Source organism: Macrobrachium rosenbergii, chromosome 50 (assembly GCF_040412425.1).
Source record: "Macrobrachium rosenbergii isolate ZJJX-2024 chromosome 50, ASM4041242v1, whole genome shotgun sequence".
NCBI lineage: Eukaryota > Metazoa > Arthropoda > Malacostraca > Decapoda > Palaemonidae > Macrobrachium > Macrobrachium rosenbergii.
In genome coordinates, this window is record NC_089790.1 from 34499207 (window position 1) to 34522935 (window position 23729).

At 34.0% G+C, this 23729-nt stretch overlaps 1 protein-coding gene across 21 annotated transcripts in view; it reads right to left on the reverse strand.

Annotated features, from left to right (window-relative positions):
- The window catches only part of qtc (quick-to-court), a 279218-nt gene that overhangs the window by 145583 nt on the left and 109906 nt on the right, over positions 1-23729 (reverse strand). For 4 of the 21 annotated variants that reach the window (XM_067094465.1, XM_067094457.1, XM_067094468.1 and 1 more), the window contains exon 1: positions 6173-6518. The exons of 12 other annotated variants lie outside the window; for them this stretch is intronic. In XM_067094465.1, the coding sequence (XP_066950566.1) occupies positions 6173-6200 (28 nt within the window). In that variant the 5' untranslated portion in view covers positions 6201-6518. Of the gene's footprint in view, positions 1-6172; positions 6570-23729 lie in introns of those variants that run through there. 5 more of the 21 variants (XM_067094475.1, XM_067094467.1, XM_067094456.1 and 2 more) reach the window with 3 other exon arrangements.

The window sequence follows — 23729 nt, forward strand, 5'->3', positions numbered from 1 at the left end:
GGATATTTAAATTTCTTACCTGTATTCCTAATCTTATCTATTTCCTAATCAATATATTCAGGGCTATATACACGTAATGCTCTTAAAAACATAAACGAAAACACTGATTTCTTAACCTTATTGCTTTGTCCGGAATAGAAATGCACATAGGAAGAAATATTAGTAGTTTTTCCATAGACACTATATTTAAACCCATTACTATTTCTTCGTATGAGGACATCCAAAAAAAGGTTAAGCGCCAATCATTTTCCATTTCCATAGTGAATTTAATTGATGGTACTAATTGATTTAACTTGGTTAAGAAGTTATTTACATCTTCGTTCCCTGTCATACACAAATTACGTCGTCAACATACCTAAACAATGTTACATTGCGTGGAATTATGTTCTTTAATATTTTCTTTTCAAAAAAATTCCATGTATAAGTTAATTAACATTGGGAATAGAGGGTTTCCCATTGCCATACCAAAATTTTGTGAGTAAAATTACCATTAAATTCAAATTTACATTCTTTCACGCATAATTTAATCAGTTCAATTAAAGTGCTTTTAGAAAATGGGATATCCAGCTGTGTGTTCGCTAATAATTCCGATAAAAACTCCAGCAGATCCTCAATTGGCACCTTTGTGAATAATGATACTACATCAAAACTCACAAGCCTGGATTCATTATTAATCTGTATACTATTTAAATTATTTATCAGGTCCACATTATTCTTGATACTGGTGAATCTGTAGTCTCAAACGGTTGGGTATGTTCGTCAGTACTGATTCTGTAGTGCATATATTTGTGACTTCTAATACTATGTATAAGTCCTTCGTCAATGGCTTGAAATAAAGTCGAAACCGGTCAGGACCTACACCCCACCTCTTATTTTTCAATATGTACATATATATATATATATATATATATATATATATATATATATATATATATATATATATATATATATATATATATTATAATAACATATATTTATATCAACGGGATGGATCCATAAAAAATTAAATAACTAATAAATCCAAGGGATGAACTCCATGAAAAATTAAATAACTAATAAATGAAGGGCGAACTGCTGATGAGAAAGTATGTATGTATGTATGTATGTATGTATATATATAATATACATATATATTGTATAATATAATATATGTTTGAGTGTGTACGAAATACCGGTGACAGAAATGTAACGCTAATTTTATTTATATACATTCATAAGCCAATAAACTTATGAAGTTTTTCAAAATGTCATAAATATGAAATGTTTCTGTATAACCATGTATAAAACAACATTAAATTCACACGAAAATTATGACATTTAGACATATAAGGCTTTTTTATGACATGTATAGTGTGATACACATTAATTTCAACCTAACCTAACCAAAGGAACGAAAGAAACTAAACCTGTCTATCAAAGCTTTTATTGTAAGTAAACAAATCCATTCAATTAATATTACTTACATGCCAAATGATCTAAGAGGATTTCCTACGGCAAAGAGACACTAATACAATGTAAAAAAGAGCAAAATAGTCAGTTTTACTGTACACCGAAAGCAATGAAGCAGCGAGAAATAACGTGTGATTAAATTTTTGCTTGCAATTTTTGTAGAATGAAGCAAATTGGTCCTATATATGATTGTCTTTCTGAATTGAAATAAATTGTGAGAGTATATCAATAGCATAAATAATGATATGATAACTGATTATTATTCGGTAATCATGGTCAACTTAGCTATCACTAGCAAACTTCTACCATTATGATAATGAGAGTAAAGCAATAAAGATTATTTACAAGAGCAGAGCAAACTTACAATAATAACTACTATTGACCAACAATTACTAATGGAACTTTCACAGCGAGATTAAAAACATCACAAAAAATATCCAGCCAATAAGAATGTGATCTTAATAATAAAAAAAATAAGTAAATAACTACTGCAATCAGGCACGTGACCTTGGCATTAAAATTTGGTATTTCAGCGAACAGAACGTGACCTTGAAAACTGTGAACAAAATATTCCGGACAATTCCAAAGCTTCTTTGCATAACAGAGAGAGCTCAGACGAGGGATTTAGTTAAAGCAAACTGTGAGTTTCTGCACACGAATAAGCGGCTTTCGAAAATACACCGTGATTACTGGTCTTTATAAATGAACTCTGCACTTTCTGCACCTTGCCACAACGAGTGGAATCGTAAAAAGCTATTGTCTAACAATAAATTGTCTGTTTTCACTCGCGTGACAATGTGTGAGTGAAAGAAGTTGAAGTTACACAAAGAAAAGTCAATCCATAGAGTTTCAACCTTAAATCATTCCCGTTCAAATTTCTTACTTCTTCCATTACCACGCTTTCATTAGCAATAAAAGTAATTCTACGATTACTCGGTACATTACCTTGAAAACACTCCTTGAACAGATCCACTTTACAGTAGAAGTGAGTAAGATTTCCTATTTCACACACTGCTATATATATATATATATATATATATATATATATATATATATATATATATATATATATATATATATAATATGAATCAATATGTTTATGAATCAATTGTTAAAAAGGGGGTGGAAAGTAAGATGGAAAAGAGAGAAATTGAACGGAGGTACAGTAATAGGAATGAAAGGGGTTGCAGCTAGGAGCCAAAGGAACGTTGCAAAGAACCTTAAGTACTGCCTACAGTGCACCGCATGAGGTGCACTGACGGCACTATCCCCTACGGAGTATATTATATATAATATATATATATGTATATATACATAAATATATATATATATATATATATATATATATATATATATATATATATATAGATATAGCATATACATATACTGTACTTCATATTGTCAAATACTGAGCCTCAATACCTATTAATATTGAAACCACATAACCCTGCGGATTACGTGCAATAAACTGGAATTATATATAATTAGTAATGCAACTACCCTGACCACAATTTAAATCTATGGCTTTTGGGTTAAATGAGAGATGTTATGTTAGCCTTGCTTCGCGTCCGGCTTTTTTTACTGACTACAAATTCAAGTACTGACCAGACCAGAGGTCCCTTGATCATGCTGATCAAATTGGAATTTTATTTTCACACACATATGTAGGCTATGCAACAGGAATGTCACGACTTCATAAAACACACACACACGTATAAATATGTATATATATATAAATATATATATATGTATATTAGTTAGAACACACTATGCAAACTTGAACATACATTTGTATGTGTATATATACATACATTCATATGTGTGTGAGCATGTGTGAAGTGTGGATTTTGAATGCGAATGAAAGAAAAAAAGCTGAAGCTGTTGAGACAAACTGTTTGGTAGCAATTATGATATGCGGTAAGAAATATATGTATGTTCAAGTATGTATAGTGTGTTCTAACTAATATATATGTAAAATATTTATGTATATATATATTATATATAATATATATATATATGTGTGTATATATATATATATATATATATATATATATATATATATATATATATATATATATATATATATATATATATATATATCTCTCAAAATAGTCACACAACTTCACTGTGTACATAGACTCATATTACTTGTCTTAGGCTTAGGCTTCAGTAAGACAGGATGTTTTAAACTGCAGATCCTTTAATTTGCAAAGTATAAGTTTTCCAAGACATCAAAGACGTACACCGGTACCTGAAGAAGAGGACTGCACGCCTTTGAAAGCATGTACTATGTAAATGAAAGAATCTGGAATCTAAACCATCCCGTCTTATTGAAGCCTAATACAAGTAATACGATATATATATATATATATATATATATATATATATATATATATATATATATATATATATATACATATATATACATATAATTTTTGTGTAAATGTGCATACTTTTGCGAAAACAGTGGAAATGGTAAATTGGCCGTAACTGAAAGTTTAAATCTGAAAGCTTTGAGATTGTTTGATCACGTAATAAGAATGGAGTACAATTGGTTAATAAAAGCGTGTATCATTCGGAAGTGTTAGGAGGGAGAGAGACAGACCTGGAAAGTGTTGAATAGATGTCATTAGAGAGACATTGGAGAGAAAAGGGTCTTAATATCCAGAAGACGGGAGAGTGCGTGCAAAATTGAGATGGATATTGTAGCTTCTATTGTAGCGCTCATTCATAATACATTATTAGTTGAAGTATAAATGCGTAAATTACAGTTGTGTTACAGTTTGTATAGAGCAGCCCCCACCCCTTTTAGGAGAAACGGCTCAAGGACGCAACGGAAAACATTTTTTAATATATATATATATATATATATATATATATACTGTAAGTGTGTGTGTGTATTATACAGATATAATTCAAAAATGTTTTTCGTTGCGTCACTGAGCTGTTTCTCCTAAAGGGGGTGGGGGTTGCTCTACACAAAATGTAACACAACTGTAATTTACGCATCTATACTTTACCTAATGTATCATGAATGAGCTACAACAGAAGCTACAACAATCTAAAAGCTACAACATTCATATATATATATATATATATATATATATATATATATATATATATATATATATATATATATATATATATATATATATATATATATATGTGTGTGTGTGTGTGTGTGTGTGTGTGTGTGTGTGTGCGTTTGTGTCTGCACAAAGGACAAGGAAAGATATATATATTTGAGATCTGTAAAATGATAATTAAGAGGCATTACTGACATCTATATCTACTGTAAGGATGTTTCCAAGGTTGCTGATAAAAGGAACGCAGAATCGAGACCAACGGGCAACCTCTGTCAATCTTTTGAGAATCCTTGGTGGGGCAAATGTCGGTTGTGAACCACCAGAAGTTTCGTCTGGTCCCATCTACGATATTGCCCAGATCTCAATCAGCATTTACAAGCAAATGACGGATTGAACTGAAGCAACGAGGAAGAAGACAAAATCCTGGGAATGAGACTAATAGCCATCATCAGCTGAGTGACTGGGACAAGAGCATCTCAACGGTCGGTGATGCAAAGGAAGAGAAAGGTAAGATATTATATGCCTATGTGACACCACTAAGCAACAGCGGCTATAAATTCATTAGAGATTTACAGATACTCTTACCAAGAGATGAACTGCTACTGGTGATAATCTGAACAATTAGGAACAAGTATCTTGCATAAGCATGTGAGTGCTCTCCCCAAACTTATCTAGAGGCATCAAACTCACAAGGCAAAAAATTTATATACTCTTTAATTTGCAATACCTACAAAGTGTGTATTCATAAAACAGCGTAGGAACTTTCACACACACATAACTAATTAACTATATACATACATAGTTTGAAACTACGGTGCATATTTATATTTGAACATATGTTTAATTCATAAGCTCTGAATCTTGCGAAAAGATAACAGACCTCAATATAAAATGTGAACAAGAAAGTTAATGAACAAAAAGATAAAATTTACAAAAACCACGTTTAGAAAATGTTAAGTCTAATTTCGGGAGAATATAAAGCGCCACTGCTGGAGAGAAGGCTGAATTTTTTTTTAGTAAGAGAGAGAGAGAGAGAGAGAGAGAGAGAGAGAGAGAGAGAGAGAGAGAGAGAGAGAGAGAGAATAACTCATTACCATCGACAAAATCAATACAATACAAAGAAATATTGTTCTTCGGAGGAATAATTGAAAAAATTTTGGTGGTATCTAAAACTAACGCACTCTGGAACGTACAACAGACGACTCTTTCCACTAAAATATCTTGCTTGAAACAAGCAAATAAGAAAACTCACAAGAAGCGCTTGCGTGTCTGTAAGAAACTTGCTTGATTCACGAAAATCACTGTTCGGCGACTTTCACAACTTTTACCTCGCGCCTTTACAGGTTTATATGTGATTTTATGCGATAAAAACTGTTGAAAAAATTAAAAAATTGTAATATATATAGAATAATATACGTATATATATATATATATATATATATATATATATATATATATATATATATATATATGTGTGTGTGTGTGTGTGTGTGTGTGTGTGTGTGTGTGTGTGTGTGTGTGTGTGTAAAGTGGTACAAAAGCTAGCTATCTTGATACTTGTAATGTGCATGATAGTGAACGTTATCATAATCAGCGTTCATAGACATGGACATTCGCTCACTTTTGCAGGTACTCACCCAACAAAGCTGCTTCAGTTAGCTCCATTCCTGTCAACCAGCAATCTCCACTTTTTAAATAATGTTTATTAAATTCTTTAACAAAAATGTTTTCGTTGTTCGCTATCTTTCGTTTTGTGGATCACTTCTCACCACTAGAAAGTTTGAACGTCTTTTCTGTAACTGCACAACGAACTGTCAACCACTATCGAAAAGGACACTGATCAATCAGACAGTAAAAATCGAAACTATATTGGGAAATATGTTCGTCAAAAACTGCCACGTCCATCGTGCCTGCGTCTAGCGCAGCCTACCGCAACCTTCCCTCACGATGACTGGAGCCACACTGGCTGGCGGAGCTGCGACTGCGAGCCAGTGGTTACGTTACGCCCCGTCGACCCCGCTGCAGTTTCGTCACGTCACGAGCGAAAGCTACTGGGTCATGAGAGTTTCAGACAGAAGTTTCAATATTCTTCGTCCGCTTTCTCACTTGTGATAAACTTTCCTTCCCCAATACACGGTACGGAAGAAAGGGCTTTCTAAGAATATGTAAAAAAAAAAAAAAAAAAAAAAAAACGAGCATCTCTCACGCCTCCTACAGCGCGAATTTGTCTGTATGAGAATATAAAAGTTACAGGTAAACTGGCCGGTTGCTGCTCTGAAAATCTGTTTCAGTGTCTTACCAAAACTAATTTAATGTGATTAATTTTTAGTTATTTTAAGCAATATTTACACAACAAAATAAGCGACCCAACATGTTCACCAAGAAAAGACACCCGCATTTTCACAGACCCGCAATCATTGATCTTGCGACTCAACCTTTTCCTACCACGTTGCACGTATGACGTATGAGCGCTTTACTAGGGCCACTCAACAAGCATAACACTTACACATCTCAGCGGCGAGGGAAATGCGGTCAACTCATGACAGACATCAGCGATAAGAGATGCAGAAGATATGTATATCACTTCTTTTTTCTTGAGATTACCCTGAAAGCACCAATGATCGTATCAGAAGCAGAAACTTACGTCACTAGTCTGGGTGATAAATGTTTTATTAGATCGTCGAGTGAGGAGTACCTAGCGGAGGCCATCCCGTGTATTCCTCTCTCTCTCTCTCTCTCTCTCTCTCTCTCTCTCTCTCTCTCTCTCATCCTACTACGAACCTAACCAGTCGACTAACAACCATGTGATCAATTCACTTCTAAGTTCGACAGAGTCATTCTGAATTTTCTAGGAAACGCACACATACTGTTCCTTTCCTTACCCGGTTCGGGGAATCGTGAGGTATAGCATTTGAACCAAAACAGAAGAGAATATATAACAGTTTCGTCTTGTAGTTTTGACAAGCCGTGACATATATATAGCATTTATACCAAAACAGAAGATATATATATAACATTATTAATTTATCTATATATATATAAATTTGTTTCCTTTAAAAAGTGTTTTCAGGCCTTTTTATTTTCATATATATATATATATATATATATATATATATATATATATATATATATATATATATATATATATATATATATATATACTGTACATATATATGCATATGAAAAGCTCTCGACCAGCTTCCACTATCGTAATTTCTAGAATGACAATGTCTAGCAAAAAACTTTTCTTCATAACAATCCTCCCATGACAAATTTTCTCTGTAAAAACCTCTGCCCTAAAAACACTACTCTTCCATAAACTTTTCTCAAAAGTCCATCAACAAAATAATTCTTCAGTTGACACTTTTCTCTCAAAGTGTATTTCCTGTGAATGTCAGTTCACAGGATTGTATCTAAGCCATTTCAAAAAATACCTTCTAGTTGACTCAGTAAATAACACTTGAGGCATACCCATCCTTCCTCTTTCTAATTTACTTTATTTTCACTCGTTCCTTCCCATGATATCTAAATTCATATCGCCTAACCAATCAGCCAAACGAGTGATTTTGTTCTATCTAAATTAAGCAAAACCAGTATAAAATAGCCAAGGTGAACCGTACACATCCAAGATAAGAGACCCTTGCAGTGTCGATTTATAAGTACGCATACTTCAGTTCAGTTTCATTAAACTGCAAGTACATTTACTTAAATGCATGAACACATCCGGACACCGCAGCGTACGTCCGTGCATTCGCACGCGCGCTCGTTTCTGAAGAGAAGCCAGGAATCCTATTGCAGCGAACTCTATTTAGTGCATTAATATTGGCCTTAGTATTCTATAAAATGTCGACTTGTATTCTGTACACTTCAACTTAGTATTCCATAATTTGCTCTGTAATGCGTCAAGTTCGTTTTCCTCTTCTAAAAGCTTGTCCACGCATTCTATAAATCTAGGTCTCCGTATTCTGTAAACTTGATATATATCTTTATAAACAGTCTTCGAAAATTACCAGAAATCATCTGTGACATTCGTATTTCCGGATTTTCAAGGAATGTCATACTCATGTATTTTATACAAACTTTAAATTGGCAACCAAGAACTTTGATTCTTTAAAGTTTTGAATCATAAATCAGAAAAATGTTTCCCAATGATATTCCAACAATTTTTACTTATTAAAACCACAGTTATAAATGTCATGTCTTTGCTTCGAAATATTGACTTAATTCATATTTTTTAAAGGTTTTTAGTCATTATAAAATCTCTTAACTCTAATATCGTTATTAATAAATAGTTTACCCAGACCACTGAGCTAATTTCTTTCGCTCTCATAGGGGCTAACTCCAATAACCAGAAATATACATCGTTGTTATTATCATTATTATTATTATTATTATTATTATTATTATTATTATTATTATTATTATTATTATTATTTCAGTAGATGAAACCTATTCACATGGAACAAGCACACAAGGGCCATTCACTTGAAATTCAAGCTTCCAAAGAATGTTGGTTTCAACCTCCCACCGCAGACCTGCACTGCAGCAGTAACTGATCATGATAGAGAGCCAGTGATATTTCATCGCCCTGGGCGAGATGCGAACCCACGATATCTGAGTGGCATATCACGACTCTAACCACTATGCCAGCGAGACCAGTAATTACAATGAGAAAGACAGGCATACACACAGATAGACAGATTAACAATTCAGTTGTTTTAGTATTTGGTAATCATAATATACTGAAAATAAATTATTTCTGAGTGAAGGCACTTAATTAAGCATTGAAACTGAATACACAGCATGAAGATGGCTCATATAAATGGAAGAGTTGGCAGTGTTAAAGACTTATATTTCGTTAAATCAACCTCCTAGAATTCAACTTTCAGATGTAGTTAATTGGTCTGTAACTAAGAATGCTAAAAGGAAAGATAATGAACGATGATAATATATATATATATATATATATATATATATATATATATATATATATAATGTATAAAATTTATATGTATATATGTATTTGTAAATATAAGAAATGTCCCTTTATGTGACAAGTTAAAAGTTAAGTATACCTTAGTTTAACCAGACCACTGAGCTGATTAACAGCTCTCCTAGGGCTGGCCCGAAGGATTAGGCTTATTTTACGTGGCTAAAAACCAGTTGGTTACCTAGCAACGGGACCTACAGCTCATTGTGGAATCCGAACCACATTATACCGAGAAATGAATTTCTCTCACCAGAAATACATTCCTCTAATTCTTCATTGGCTGGCCGGAAACTCGAACTCGGGCCTAGCAGAATGCTAGCCGACAACTCTACCCACTCATCCAACGAGGAACTCCTTTATGTGACAACTATATATATATATATATATATATATATATATATATATATATCACATAATGTAAAAATTTATTTAATTCATTTGTAAATATAAGAAATGTCCCTTTAGTCAGTTAAAAGTTTTCGTTTAAGACCACAGCTGATTCACTATGGCCCGAAGGGGATTTAACGTGGCTAAAAACCAGTTGGTTACCTAGCAACGGGGGAATTATACCGAGAAATGATAAGAAATACATTCCTCTAATTCTTCAGTGGAAATTCGAACGGGCCTAGCCTGGTTGGGACAACTCTACCCACTCATCCAACAGGAACTCCTTTAGTCGCTGTATTTTATATATTGTTTTCCAATGGGTCACATCGAGACATTTATTTTATTCACAAATATTGTCATATTGACGTTTAATATCCAATTCACTATACCTTGGGGAAAACTTATATATACCCAAGGGGAATTATAAGTGACAAGTGCTTCGTCTCCAGTGGGATTCGGACAGCCGCCTGGTTGGGAAACAGCGAGAATAGGAGTAGTCACTGTATTTTCGTTGTTTTCCAATGGGTTCGAATCGAACTGGTATATATATCATACAATATATGCAATTCATTATATATATGAATCGGATATTAAATAAATTTATTTATTTATATATATATATATATATATATATATATTTATTTATTTATATATATATATATATATATATATATATATATATATATATATATATATATATATATATATATATATACACACACACACACACAAACAAAACACTTCAATACTGGTGCAAAGATTACATTGGTCGATTTGTCATGGAAGAAAGAAGAAAAAAAGCGGACTAGTTAACATACAAACCAATATGTGAAAATACTGATGGGGCGATCAAATAAAAAAAAAAATTAATTTTAATGATAACCAACATGAAGTCAGATCAGACATAAGTAGAGCAAATCATCTCACGAAATCTGCAATTCCGTAAATACTTTTCAAATTAGGCACAAGACTCTTTGATCCACATTAGATCAAAGAAATAGCTTTTGATTGGACCCGTCTCCTCGATGTTTGAATCCATCCAATTTTTATTCTGGAGGAAAAAACGTCGTTATGATTTTCCTGTGAAGTATTAATGACTTAAATTTGGTAATACTGACGGTACGATTTCTTTTCAATACTCTTTGAGGTCGACTGGCAATCTATTATTATTGTGACTTACACAGTTGAGTGTGGTTGTTATCAGCCACACATCAAACTCACGGCTGATGTTTAGAGGATGAGTTCTTGTGGTGTCAGCCTTACCGTGTTCACCATGTCCCGTTACTTTGGTTTTATTTATCAAAACATGAGTCAGACAGGATTATCTCCTGTACCTTACGTTTTAAAAATAAATTGTAAATTAAGTTCAGTAACGGGACACAGGGAACACGGTAAGACAACCACTACAAGAACTCGGCCTCTAAACCTCAACCGCGTGTTTGACTCTAATCTTCATTGATACGTTTAACAATAATCTTCATTATTATCGTCTCACAGAAACGGCATCCAGTTCAAGAGCGAGGGAAAGCAACGAGGTTCTAATCAAGTAAGTTGATACCACAGTTGTTCCAGTACGCAGGTGAGTCAGAATTAATTTCTTCACAGTAATTTTTAAAACAATGATAGGTGGCTGTTGTCTTGTCTTAGGGATAAGAGCTGATACACATGAAATATTAAGTGTGGCTAAATATTATTTCTGGGTGCAACTCTAAAAAATAAATTAGGCACACTACTAATTAGGAATTCAGATGACCTTGAATTTCAAGCATATCATATTTTTTTTAAGATGGAAAAGTAAAATCGTAATGTTATTTTTTTAAAACGAAATAACAGATCTGCAGCAGACCAAAGTAAAGTGTATTTGTCTGAAATCAAAATGAAGAAAAACTAAAAAAAAAAATTATTTCATCGTATTTATAAAAATAAACATGCCAAGGAATTTTTCCTTTTCTATAAACTGTTAAGTGAAAGATTTTGTTTTAGATTAAGCTGGTCTTATGCCAGCACAAGCTCTTGCTCCCAAAGCAGCCCGTACCGAAAAGAGACTTTTCCTAAGTGAATCGGTACCAACAAATCTAGTCAAGATCTCTGATGTCAGGAAGTAAAACGTCTATTTAGAATAAAAATTCCATCGAGTTGGTTCGCAATCGTAAAACAGAACACATCATGCATTTTAACTTCCTTTTTGTTTGCATTAGGATACGAACTTATTTGATGATGATGGGTTTCTTTTACTGCAAATTCCAACGTTCGGGAACAATAATGAATGATGCAAGCGAATCACGAGGAAAGTGAAACAATTGAGAGAAATATCCTTCCAAAGAATGAAGTCATTGACCATTAGCTCCAACTGGAAGCCTTCCGTTTTCATTTCCTTATTGAGATTTGCATCTATTAATCTACTGTCTTCTCTATTTACTTACTGGCCCAGTTACACATTCGCTCATAAAGATTCTTACACCATTTTATAAAGTAACTGCTCTTGAAGAGTACAAGACTTTTTTTCCAGCCTTCTTTCCAGCTGATCACCCAACTGCGACAGGCCTACGAGGCATTTTACAGTTGAAAAAACAACCCCTTTGTTCACATTCACTGAAGCACAAACCAAAGGTGTTTTAGTCTCCTTTGTTCCGAGAACAATTCTCAGTCGCGGCTTTGCCCTCAACAAACTACCCGAGATAGAGTTCTAAGCAGAATGGTTTCAATGGCCGAGTAAGTTATTTATTCGTAAAATCTGGGAAGTATTCTGCGACATAAATTACAATTCATTTTAAGAAAGTTCTGAATGTATGTTTTTCAAATTAAGCAAAAAATTAAGTCCTTGATTACTAAGCTTTTGAAAGATGTTGATGTTTCGACCTCCACCTGACATCATCAAGGGCTTTTATTAAATGAGGTACAGAGAGATATAAAAGTAAAAGTAAGGATAAAGAGTGCAAATGCACACACACATATATGTGTGTGTGTGTATGTATATATATATATAGTGTATCAACAATAGTATACATCAAAATATTACCTTTAACTCAAAATTTCCGCTGGGATTGGAACTAACATGTTACAATGATCGCATTGAAATTCAAGTGTGCGTCATTCATAAAAACAAACCTAAAATATGAAATGTGCTGGACACAAAGTGGCTATAAGCCACTGGGGCTCTGCCATTAAGGGGTTCATGGAGAAGCATCCTGTCCTGTGAAAGTTGTTAATCTGTACGATTTGTGTTAATTTTCCTTTTGGGTTCTTGGTTTTAATAAATTTTCTGAATGTACTTGCCTATAATTTGGAGAGCAATTATATTGTCTGTCTTGTGTATCTCAAAACAGCCATGACTTAATGGCTGAAACTTTTTTCTAACTAAGAATAAATTAATATAGCATACTTGCAGTTTTCAGTTTTTTCCTTGAAAATAAGGGGAAGTACTGTAAACTATTGAAGAGTTGTTAGAGAGTTATGGGGGTCACATGTTCATTAACACCTTACAAAAATAAGAGAGGCTGTGCCACAAAAGTTTTATTAAAAGTGGAAAAGCATGGGCATTCTGGATGGATGTGGAGAAGTGAGTTACTTCATCACAGAGAGAAGGAAACCAACTGCAAGAGGATGCTGCTTAGCTTCTTCAAACACCCTACCATGATAGCCATCCATGGTACGAAGAACATCGTCACTCATAGGAGATCCAAGGAAACTGGGAACAGCATAGTTTACAATTTGAACCACATTGCACACTCATTATGTGATCCAAGCAATGTGGGACCCAGCATGGTTTGCAAATTTATATTTGAAGAAGGCACAAAAGCTTCTTGAAATGAGCTGCACTGGGCACAAAGTGGCTGCAGGCTATTGGGACTCTCTCTCTCTCTCTCTCTCTGGGCATGGAGGATTCATGAACAAATATTCATTTTTCTTGTTTTTAATCAAGTTTCTGGCTGTACTCACCTCAATATTGGCCTGTGGTTCCATCGTACATCTAGTGTATCCCTGCGGATGGCCATGCATTAACTGTTGAAACAAGTCTGCGTAAAAATAATTTAATTGAGAAGGGTAGAATTTTCTGTTTATCTCTTAAAGATGGGGAGGAAGTACTGTAGATTACTGAAGCATTGCTGGAGATATTTGTCGTACGTGGATCAGCACCTGATATTTCTATCTATATATATATATATATATATATATATATATATATATATATATATATATATATATATATATATATATATATATATATATATATATATATATATATATATATATATATATATATATATATATATATATATATATATATATATATACACACATTATATTCAACCACAAAAATCATTTAACATCCAGTTAACTATAACTTGGGAATAACTTTCACCCAAGAGGAATTATAATTGAAATTGCTTCTGTGCCTGCCATGATAAGACCCATAGCCTAGTTTAGGTACTACGATGTGATTATGTGATGTGGCAGGGTTCCACATCATGTAATCACTTTCTTACATCTGTATACCAAAATGTCATTTACAATCACATTAGCTCCTGGTGTCTTTTCATTTCCTTATCCTCTTAATTATCCTCCTTTCTTCCTCAACAGCAACCTTCGCAAGCGTCCTCAAACTCACTCTAACATCTTGCACTCTTGTGTTCTTCAGCTCAACCTCTCTGCTATCTTCCACACTCAACAAATCCTCGAAATACTCACTTCACCAACCCAGGAATGCATTCTCTTCACATAGTATCTTTCAATTTGGATCTTACATTCATCAACCTTTCTTCCTACATTTACTTCCTTAGAGAATGACTATTTGTTGTCCAAGAAACCCTTGCTCACCTTCACGCTTTTTATTACATGTCTGTCTCATTTTCTTCTTCAACACCTTAGCCATCCTCTTGTATTCCTGTTCACTATCTTGTTTTGCAATTGCACCTCAAACTATTTCTTTTCTTTCTCTTCACTAAGTTTGCATCTTATTCCCTTATGCCGACACATATTTTTATTCCCTCTACCTACCTTCCTAAAACCCCACTCACTACTAAATCTACGACATTATCCTTAAATTATATTCCTCCAGCTTACGTGTCTGTAACTCTAGCCATTTTCATAATTTTTTTTCTCTATATGGTCTCTTACGTCCCCATTATTACTCGCCTCTATTGATTACCCTTACAGCTACATTTTTATCCTCCCTCTCACACCTCAAATGTATCCGTCTTAACTTTCGCTTAATCCAAATAATGATCGGATATATCTCCAGCTACCCTTCTCCTGACCATTTCATCCATCAAGGTTTTCTTCCCTCTTCTCTGAACTAACGCATAATCTAACAGCTTTCGTAGCCATTTTCTCTTTGCTAAGTATGCTATTAATTTTTTTCCTGGGGACGGAAACCATAATTTCCAATAATCAAGCATATATACATACACACACACATATATATGAATATATAGCCTATATATATGATATATATATGATACAGATATATATACATATATACAATATGCATGTGAATGAGTGGATTTTTGTATGTATGCATGTACACTCTATATAAGTATGTATACATATATATATACATATTATATATATATATATATATATATATATATATATATATATATATATATATATATATATATATATATATATATAATTCTTCTTCTTCTTCTTCTTCGTTTAACGTGCTTTTTCCCATTCTTTACATGGGGTAAGCATGATGCCTTCTTTTTGAAGGACTTTGATTTGGCACTGGGGGTAGACCATAGCCTCGATCGGCTGCCCTGCCTGACATCGCTTAGACACCGGTAGCGCATGTGTACATGTAGCGTACCAAATCCCCAGCTCCCTTTCTCCCAGCAGCGAGGTGTGAGGTGTCTGTTATGTTTTTAGAAGATGTTGGAGTGGCTTTGTTTGTGTGTGTATTAGTCTGTAACACCCATTTGCTTTCAGCAAACCTATCCGTTGATTAAATACATAACCCGGGGTTTCTACACGGACAACAAAGTGTCCGCCTCTCTGATGGGTCGGCTGCGGATTTGAACCTGCGCCACAGACCTCTATGAAGTCCGAGGCTGCTGCTCTACCGACCTAGACATAGAGGCTTCCTTATATATATATATATATATATATATATATATATATATATATATATATATATATATATATATATATATATATATATATATATATATATATATATATATATATATACATATATATACATAGTATATACATATATATATATATATATATATATATATATACATATATATATATATATCTTCACACATTTCAATTCTTCACACTTCTTGTACTCTTGTCACTACAAAGCCTTAGATCTAAATGTAAGACATATGAACTAATTCTGACGTTCGGTAGCGGGAACTGAATCCACATTCCGAGTAATCAGTGATGCGGGTTCGATTCCCGCTACCAAGCAGCAGAATTTATTCATATTTCTTGCATTTGGATTTAAGGCTTTGTAGTGACAAGCATATCCAAAAAGTGTGAAGAATTTGAAAAGTTAAGAGGGAATTGTGGCTACTAAAATTACATACATATCTGGTATAAAGTGACCAGTAGATTCTATGTATATGTAATAGGGCATAACACGAGTTTTTGCAAATATTTTGGGAAATGAAAGAAAGAGACATTCTGAGCAGAAAATGTTCTATGAACATACATTTTAAGGCTTCGTTTGTCGGTGAGGTGAATTTTTAAAATACCCATTATCATTAATCGGGCAAGTAAGCTGGCGCGTGTGGGATGTGGTTGTGAGTATTCAGGAATATGGGGGGAAGAGTTAATGAAGTGCTTTAGGTAACGCAATTGCTAGCCTTTTAATTATGATTTTCTCTCACAGGTTATTGAAAAATGTAACATTACAGTCCCTTCAACTAGAAAATCACCTGTGAACAGACTTCTTGTAATAAATTTTTATGATTAGCTTTACATATCAAGAAAGCAGTGTAAATATTGCTTGGCAACATTTATTTGAGATCGTTGAATTCTACCACAAACTGTCCTGACACCTCGTCATGGAATTGTTAAATCATGAGTCAGAACTAGACCTACGCCTACACTCAGTGAGTGATAGTGACAGTAATCATGATGACAAGGGATTGTAGGTAGGGAGGATACTGCACTTTAAACAATGTCAGCTTTTTTACCACTTTCGATTACTGCATGAAGAGGCTACCTTTGACAGGAAAGAATGAAGAAAGTGAATTTTCCACAATGTTCCCGATCTTTTTAATCTGACAGAGATGAAAGTATTTTCATAGAAACGTTTTTTTCTTTGATTGGTGTGTTATAGATACTATTGATGGAGAAGGAGACATTTTTGATATATACGTTTTAAATCTTTGATCGGTGTTTAATGAATAGGCCTATCTTTGATGGAGGGGAATTCCATAAGCTAAGCCTTCCTTTCCCTAATCGGAGTCCAGTGAATACCCTTGCTGGAGAGGGAGGTTTAAACGATGCATGCATTTTTTCCCCTTGTTCAGTATCTAAAGGATACATTTGATTTTTGGAGGTATTTTATTCATATCGGCCTAACCGCCGATTTCCTTTTTTGTATAACAGTGGAGTTCACAACTGTGTAATCTAGAAATGGAACTGTTGCTAAACACATACATAAACATCTTATCTGCATATTCTACATTACCCGAGCTGTAAGGCATTGACTCCAGCTTCTTGCTCTCAAAATGAATCCGGAATTTAACACTTTTAACCCGGACACGCTCACCTATCTTTGCAGAAAAGCATGACTGTTCAGAGTAACAAGTGAACTGATCAGCTCCATCCCCCAACCCCCATATCCCTGACTACTCACTCCTACATCCCCTGCACGCCAGTTTACTTGCCCGTTTAATGATGACAGTTATTTTTAAAAAATTCACCTCACCAACAAACGAAGCCTTAAAATGCATGTTTATAGAACAATTTCTGCTCAGAAGGACTTTTTCTTTCATTTCCCAAAATATTTGCATAAACTCGTGTTATACCCTGTATATATATATATATATATATATATATATATATATAAATATGCATATATATTATATGTATATATATATATATTATATATATTACATATATATATTCTACAGATGCTTAAAGAGATAAGACTGGATATGTAAGAACAAGGACATCGTTCTAACAAGTAATATACTAATATAAATAATAACCCGTTCTTTTGTATATCCTGAAAGTTAAATTTCTGCTTAAATAAAACTACAATCCTACCGAACGGCTCGCTGCCTTCTGAGCATGAGCTGCTTTATCTTATCAACCTACCCAAATTATCGTCATAAAACAATTTCAGTATGAGAAGCTATTCGCTAATGCTTATTTATAAACATTTCATGAGGCACCTTGAATTCACCCACTGCTAAATGTGTAAAAAATATAGGTTAAAGATTTTACGTTTTCATTACAAGCAGCTAATTATTTGGGGTTAATCAGACAGCAAACATTTCGTATAACATCGCACCTCTGCAATCTGGCTGCAACCCACAGCCTGACTAAACTCAGCAGTTTATTTGTACAAAGGTAGAAATTATTAGAACTACTTAAGACGGGCTCTTACCAGGAGGTTTGGGAATAACCTGGGGACTCGAGGGGGGGGGGTTCAAAATATTTGGATACTGAGGATGTACACGATGTGGTAGCAGAGAGAGAGAGAGAGAGAGACTAATAACAGATGGTCTCGGGATGAGACTATCATTAAGATTTTCATGAAATTATGAAATTTATTGCTGTACCATTTCATATCAAAACCCCTAATCTACTGTATAATCATTCTACATCCATTATCAGAACGATAACAATTTCGGTCGATGGTTTAGTAACCCGTGAGGCATTTTTTTTTGGGGTGGGGGAAGTAGATTATTATAAGTAAAAATTGAAAGGGAAAAGGAATAAACCACTTTTATGTCTATAATGCCTACAAATATTCCAATCCAATGAAAAACCGCTATACCAGGTATAGTATTGTTTAGTACCGAACACTTATTTTAACCTTGGTTTTTCCACGATTTAACGTGTCATAAATCATTACTACAAACGAGGAAAAGGAAAGGTGGAAACAGAATGTTTAAGTTTCGCCGAGTCGGAAGACGAAATGGCGAAAAATCTTAAATAACTTTTACTTCACATAATTTACTAAATTTAGTCCCATGCATTTATTTACATATTTCACAAACTGAAACGTGAAGGGAGAAAACCAAACGCTAACTGCAACAGGCAGGGGAAAATATTTCGTATTTTTCTTTCCTGGCATCATTAGTAACGTACAGCTTTTGCGTCTATCTTAATTAGGTATAACCTCCTTTCCTTTCTTCTTCTTCTTCCTGCTACCCCATTTTGTCTTGTTTTCCAGATTCGTTCCCATCCATCTCCGGGAGAAGCAAAACCATGGCGTTCTCAAAGGAGGTCAGGTGAGATGGATGAGCAGCACAACAGATTTAGCTGCGAAAACACCTGAGATTCTCTCCAACCTCAGTCAGTCCAACAGTCAATTAGGCTATTACTGGGTTAGTCTTGACACCTTATTCAAGGGGTCTAATTGCCTTATTTACGGGGTCAGCCAGTCAAAAGGCTTATCTGATAACTGACTGATTGGTTCCCGAATCATTTTTGAGATCGTCACTATATAGGGCCATACCAAGAGACTGGTTGATCCTTTTTAAGTTTTAGTTTTCTCTAAAAGGAAAACTATTGTGCCGGCTTTGTCTGTCCGTCCGCACTTTATTCTGTCCGTCCTCAAATCTTAAAAACTACTGAGGCTAGAAGGCTGCAAATTAGTAAGTTGATCATCCACCCTCCAATGATCAAACGTACTGTATTGCAGCCCTTTAGCCTCAGTGGTTTTTATTTTATTTAAGGCTAAAGTTAGCCATAATCGTGCTTCTGGCAACGATATAGGATAGGCCACCACCGGGCCATAGTTAAAGTTTCATGGGCAGCGGCTCATACAGCATTACACCGAGACCACCAAAAGATTGATCTATTTTCGGTGACCTTGATTATACGCTGTACCTGCTGTACAGAAAGCTCAATTGCGCCGAAGTTTTTACTTGTTTATTATTATTATTATTATTATTATTATTATTATTATTATTATTATTGCAGAGAACTCAGTCAACCTTCAAATAAGTCTACCGAATGACAGCTTACCCCCCAAATCATCCAGTCAATCAAAACCTCGTTCGTTGATTAATTTATTGAGATCTGAATTAATCACTTCAGCGGCAAATCGGTATTTAAAGCTAAATCTGGTGTAAATTCCTCAAATAATAAACGTATCGGTCTCGAAATAATTACCTCATCTATTGATTAACCGGTTGATAGCCGATTCAACCGGCCAGTGGAACGTGAGGTCAAAACTATTCGTCACCTTTTATAGAATTCAAATAATTTTTGTTTATTTCTACGGCAGCTGCAGTTATTCTGTTATTATTATTATTATTATTATTATTATTATTATTATTATTATTATTTAAGAACCTTCTACTTAAACAAATCAATGCCCCATAAACTTGAATGTCAGCTTCTGCGGAATAAAATGTCCATAGTTAAGAGACGGAAAGATCTGAACAAACGTGATGGCACAAAGAAAATTCTCAGAAAATGTCTATGCAAGTTTCAAAATGAAGAGAAACACTGACAAAAATTATTTATTCTCAATTTCAAGAACAGATTTCATAGTGAACGCCACTGAATGTGACGCATAACGTCTTTCTCATATGATACCTTGAGATTATATGTAAAAACGCGAGAAACTATGTCCGAAAGTTACCTCGATAAACTAAACATACCCTGAATTAATACATTTTAGATATTTCTGACCAGAAACACCTATAAAGACAACTATCAGGAAACGCGAATCAGAAATTTCTTCGAAGAAAATCAATCAAAAAATAATTTTTCTTTACAATGCAACCTCAAAGTACAGGTGACCTCAGAAAGTGTTACTTCACCGTTACAAAGCACGAATTCTGTACGATGAATTATATATGTATAACTACATTTTCCTATAGAATCTACTGGTCACTTTGTACTATATACGTATACAATTGTAATAACCACAATGCATTCTTCACTTCTCGAATTCTTAGCACTTTTTGGATACACTTCTCACTACAAAGCCTTAGATCCAAATGCAAGAACATGAAGTCATTCTGATGTCTGTAGCACTATTCGAACCGGCATCCAGAGTATCAGAACGAAGTCATGTTACAGACTTGACCACGAGAAGGATACATATATATATATATATATATATATATATATATATATATATATATATATATATATATATATACTGTATATATATATATATATATATATATATATATATATATATATATATATATATATATATATATATATATATATATATATATATATATCCAGATATACCGTCAAGAAGAATCCCAGCTTCCATACAAAAACTAAGTAAATTGGTAAATAAGTAGAGATACGTCCTATTCCTAATCACTTTAATGTAGATCTATTTTTGAGAAGACACACAAGATAATCAACTAAAAAGGTTCTGTTCAGAAGAGATTTTTTTAATGTCTCCTGCATAAAGACTCTATCCCCATTTCGCAATTGCCCCTCTCCCAAATTGCCCCTCTGGTTTACAGCTATTTGGACGTATATTTTTCCAGATACTCATTTTTTAATAGCTGCTGCGCCAAATACGATAATTATCATTGTGCATGTCCGTTCTTAGGAAAAACTTGCCTGTGTCGAGTAAGTCTCTGTGGTACAAAAGTTAAGTATACCTTAGTTTAACCAGACCACTGAGCTGATTAACAGCTCTTCTGGGGCTGGCCCGAAGGATTAGACTTATTTTACGTGGCTAAGAACCAATTGGTTACCTAGCAACGGGACCTACAGCTTATTGTGGAATCCGAACCACATTATACCGAGAAATGAATTTCTATCACCAGAAATACATTCCTCTAATTCTTCATTGGCTGGCCGGAGACTCGGTACAATTAACACGTTTAAAACATTATGGCTAAGGAAACAAAACTGCCAATTCATCACTACGAAATTAAAAAAAAAAACATAAATAGAAAACCAAATACAGTTAAAATAAAGACAATGTATTTTGTGTAATTCTTTACTCTATAAAATTCACCATCACTTTTCGTACAAAGTTTCTCTAATACATGCTTATTAGCTCTGCTCTCTGCTTCCATCATTCGGCATTCCGTTCTTAGCCTCACCGCCTCTACTGCAAAGCAAGTCTATTTTTGAGTGACATAGTCAGCGTCCTTGTATGTTTATGCACAGATTCCATCCTATAGATATGTTATGAAGACAGCTGCAGTCAGTCAATCTATCGTTTTCACAGAAGTCTATTATTGTGGAACCATTTCGGCCATTCCGACCCGATTGTATGGCAGCAATTCAACGAAATGAGAATTTGGCGAAATATCGTTTACTGGAATTAGACCGGACTGCACACTGCGCAGTCTAATCAGCAAAATAGAAATGCTGTTTGGTACTATGGACAAAATGTAGTGAAATGAAAATTTGGCTAATTCCTGTCTAACTGTACAACAGTTTCCCTTCCTATGGAAAAGTGAAATAATAGTCATTTTTCCTTAAAGAACGTGATAAGGTGTAAGTCTGGTAAATTCGTTTTAACGATGATAATAGCAAAATGGGAATCTGGCAAATTGTCTGTAGAAGACAGTAAGTAAAAATTGCATCAAGCAAACAACCTCCATGAAAAGTGAAAAATGGAAAGTCACGTTACGGAAAAATAAATTAAAAAAAAACAGTAAAATGAGAGTTTCAGAAAGTCTTTTAAAATTCATAATTACAACTGAGAAATCCTTCAGCAAATGCTATGAAGAGGTTCTAAATACGATTATAACTAGTGTACTCAGAAAAGAGATGACGTAAAAATACCAAGAGGATAGTGACGCAATTAAGTGAAGAACACAATCATGATTAATTCTCATAAAAAACTGTTAATCTGGACAGTATTAAATACCTGCTTTAAAAAATCAGGTATTCATAGACATCTGTGAATACATGATTTAAATACAATAAAAGCAATACTGAACCTACAAAGTGCTAAAGCATATCTAAGGACACTTTTTCGCCTACGCAATACAGAGTATAAAATAACTTCCACCCAGTTCTACAACTCCCTTGCCTTTTTATTAAATGCCCAAAAGTTAAGACAAAACTACAAAAATAAGTGCTTTTTATGTCTGACGTGTCGCTTAAAACATTTAAGCATACAGCGTTTAATAAGTTTAATTAACCCTAAAGACTATATATCTCCCTCGTACAAGTTCTGATAGATAATACCTAACGACCAATAACCAGATTTCCATCGACAGTCAACTGCATATTAAAACTGAACCTTACAGAATTCGAAAATATTATTACGACATAGTGCCGGTTACACCACACAGCGAGAAAACAAACCATCATCGATCACTTTAGAAATGACGTAGCCACAGATGTTTCCAACAGCTATTCAGACACGAAGTTTGTGTTTGTGTCTGTAGAATGCCGAAACAGGTATACATCCCACAGGTGTGGAATGTCCGCTTTCGATTCCACTACAAGTGTTCAGTTATATCAAGTAAAAAGAATAACTTGAATGGCTGTGACATGATTCAGATGTGCTATACATAATATGTGTATCGAGGACGTGAATCGCGGGTACGCTTAACAGAATATGTACTTATAGTGTGCATGTGTGTGTATATGTATGTATGTATGTATAATATATATATATATACATATATATATATATATGTATATATATGTATGTATGTATGTATATATATATA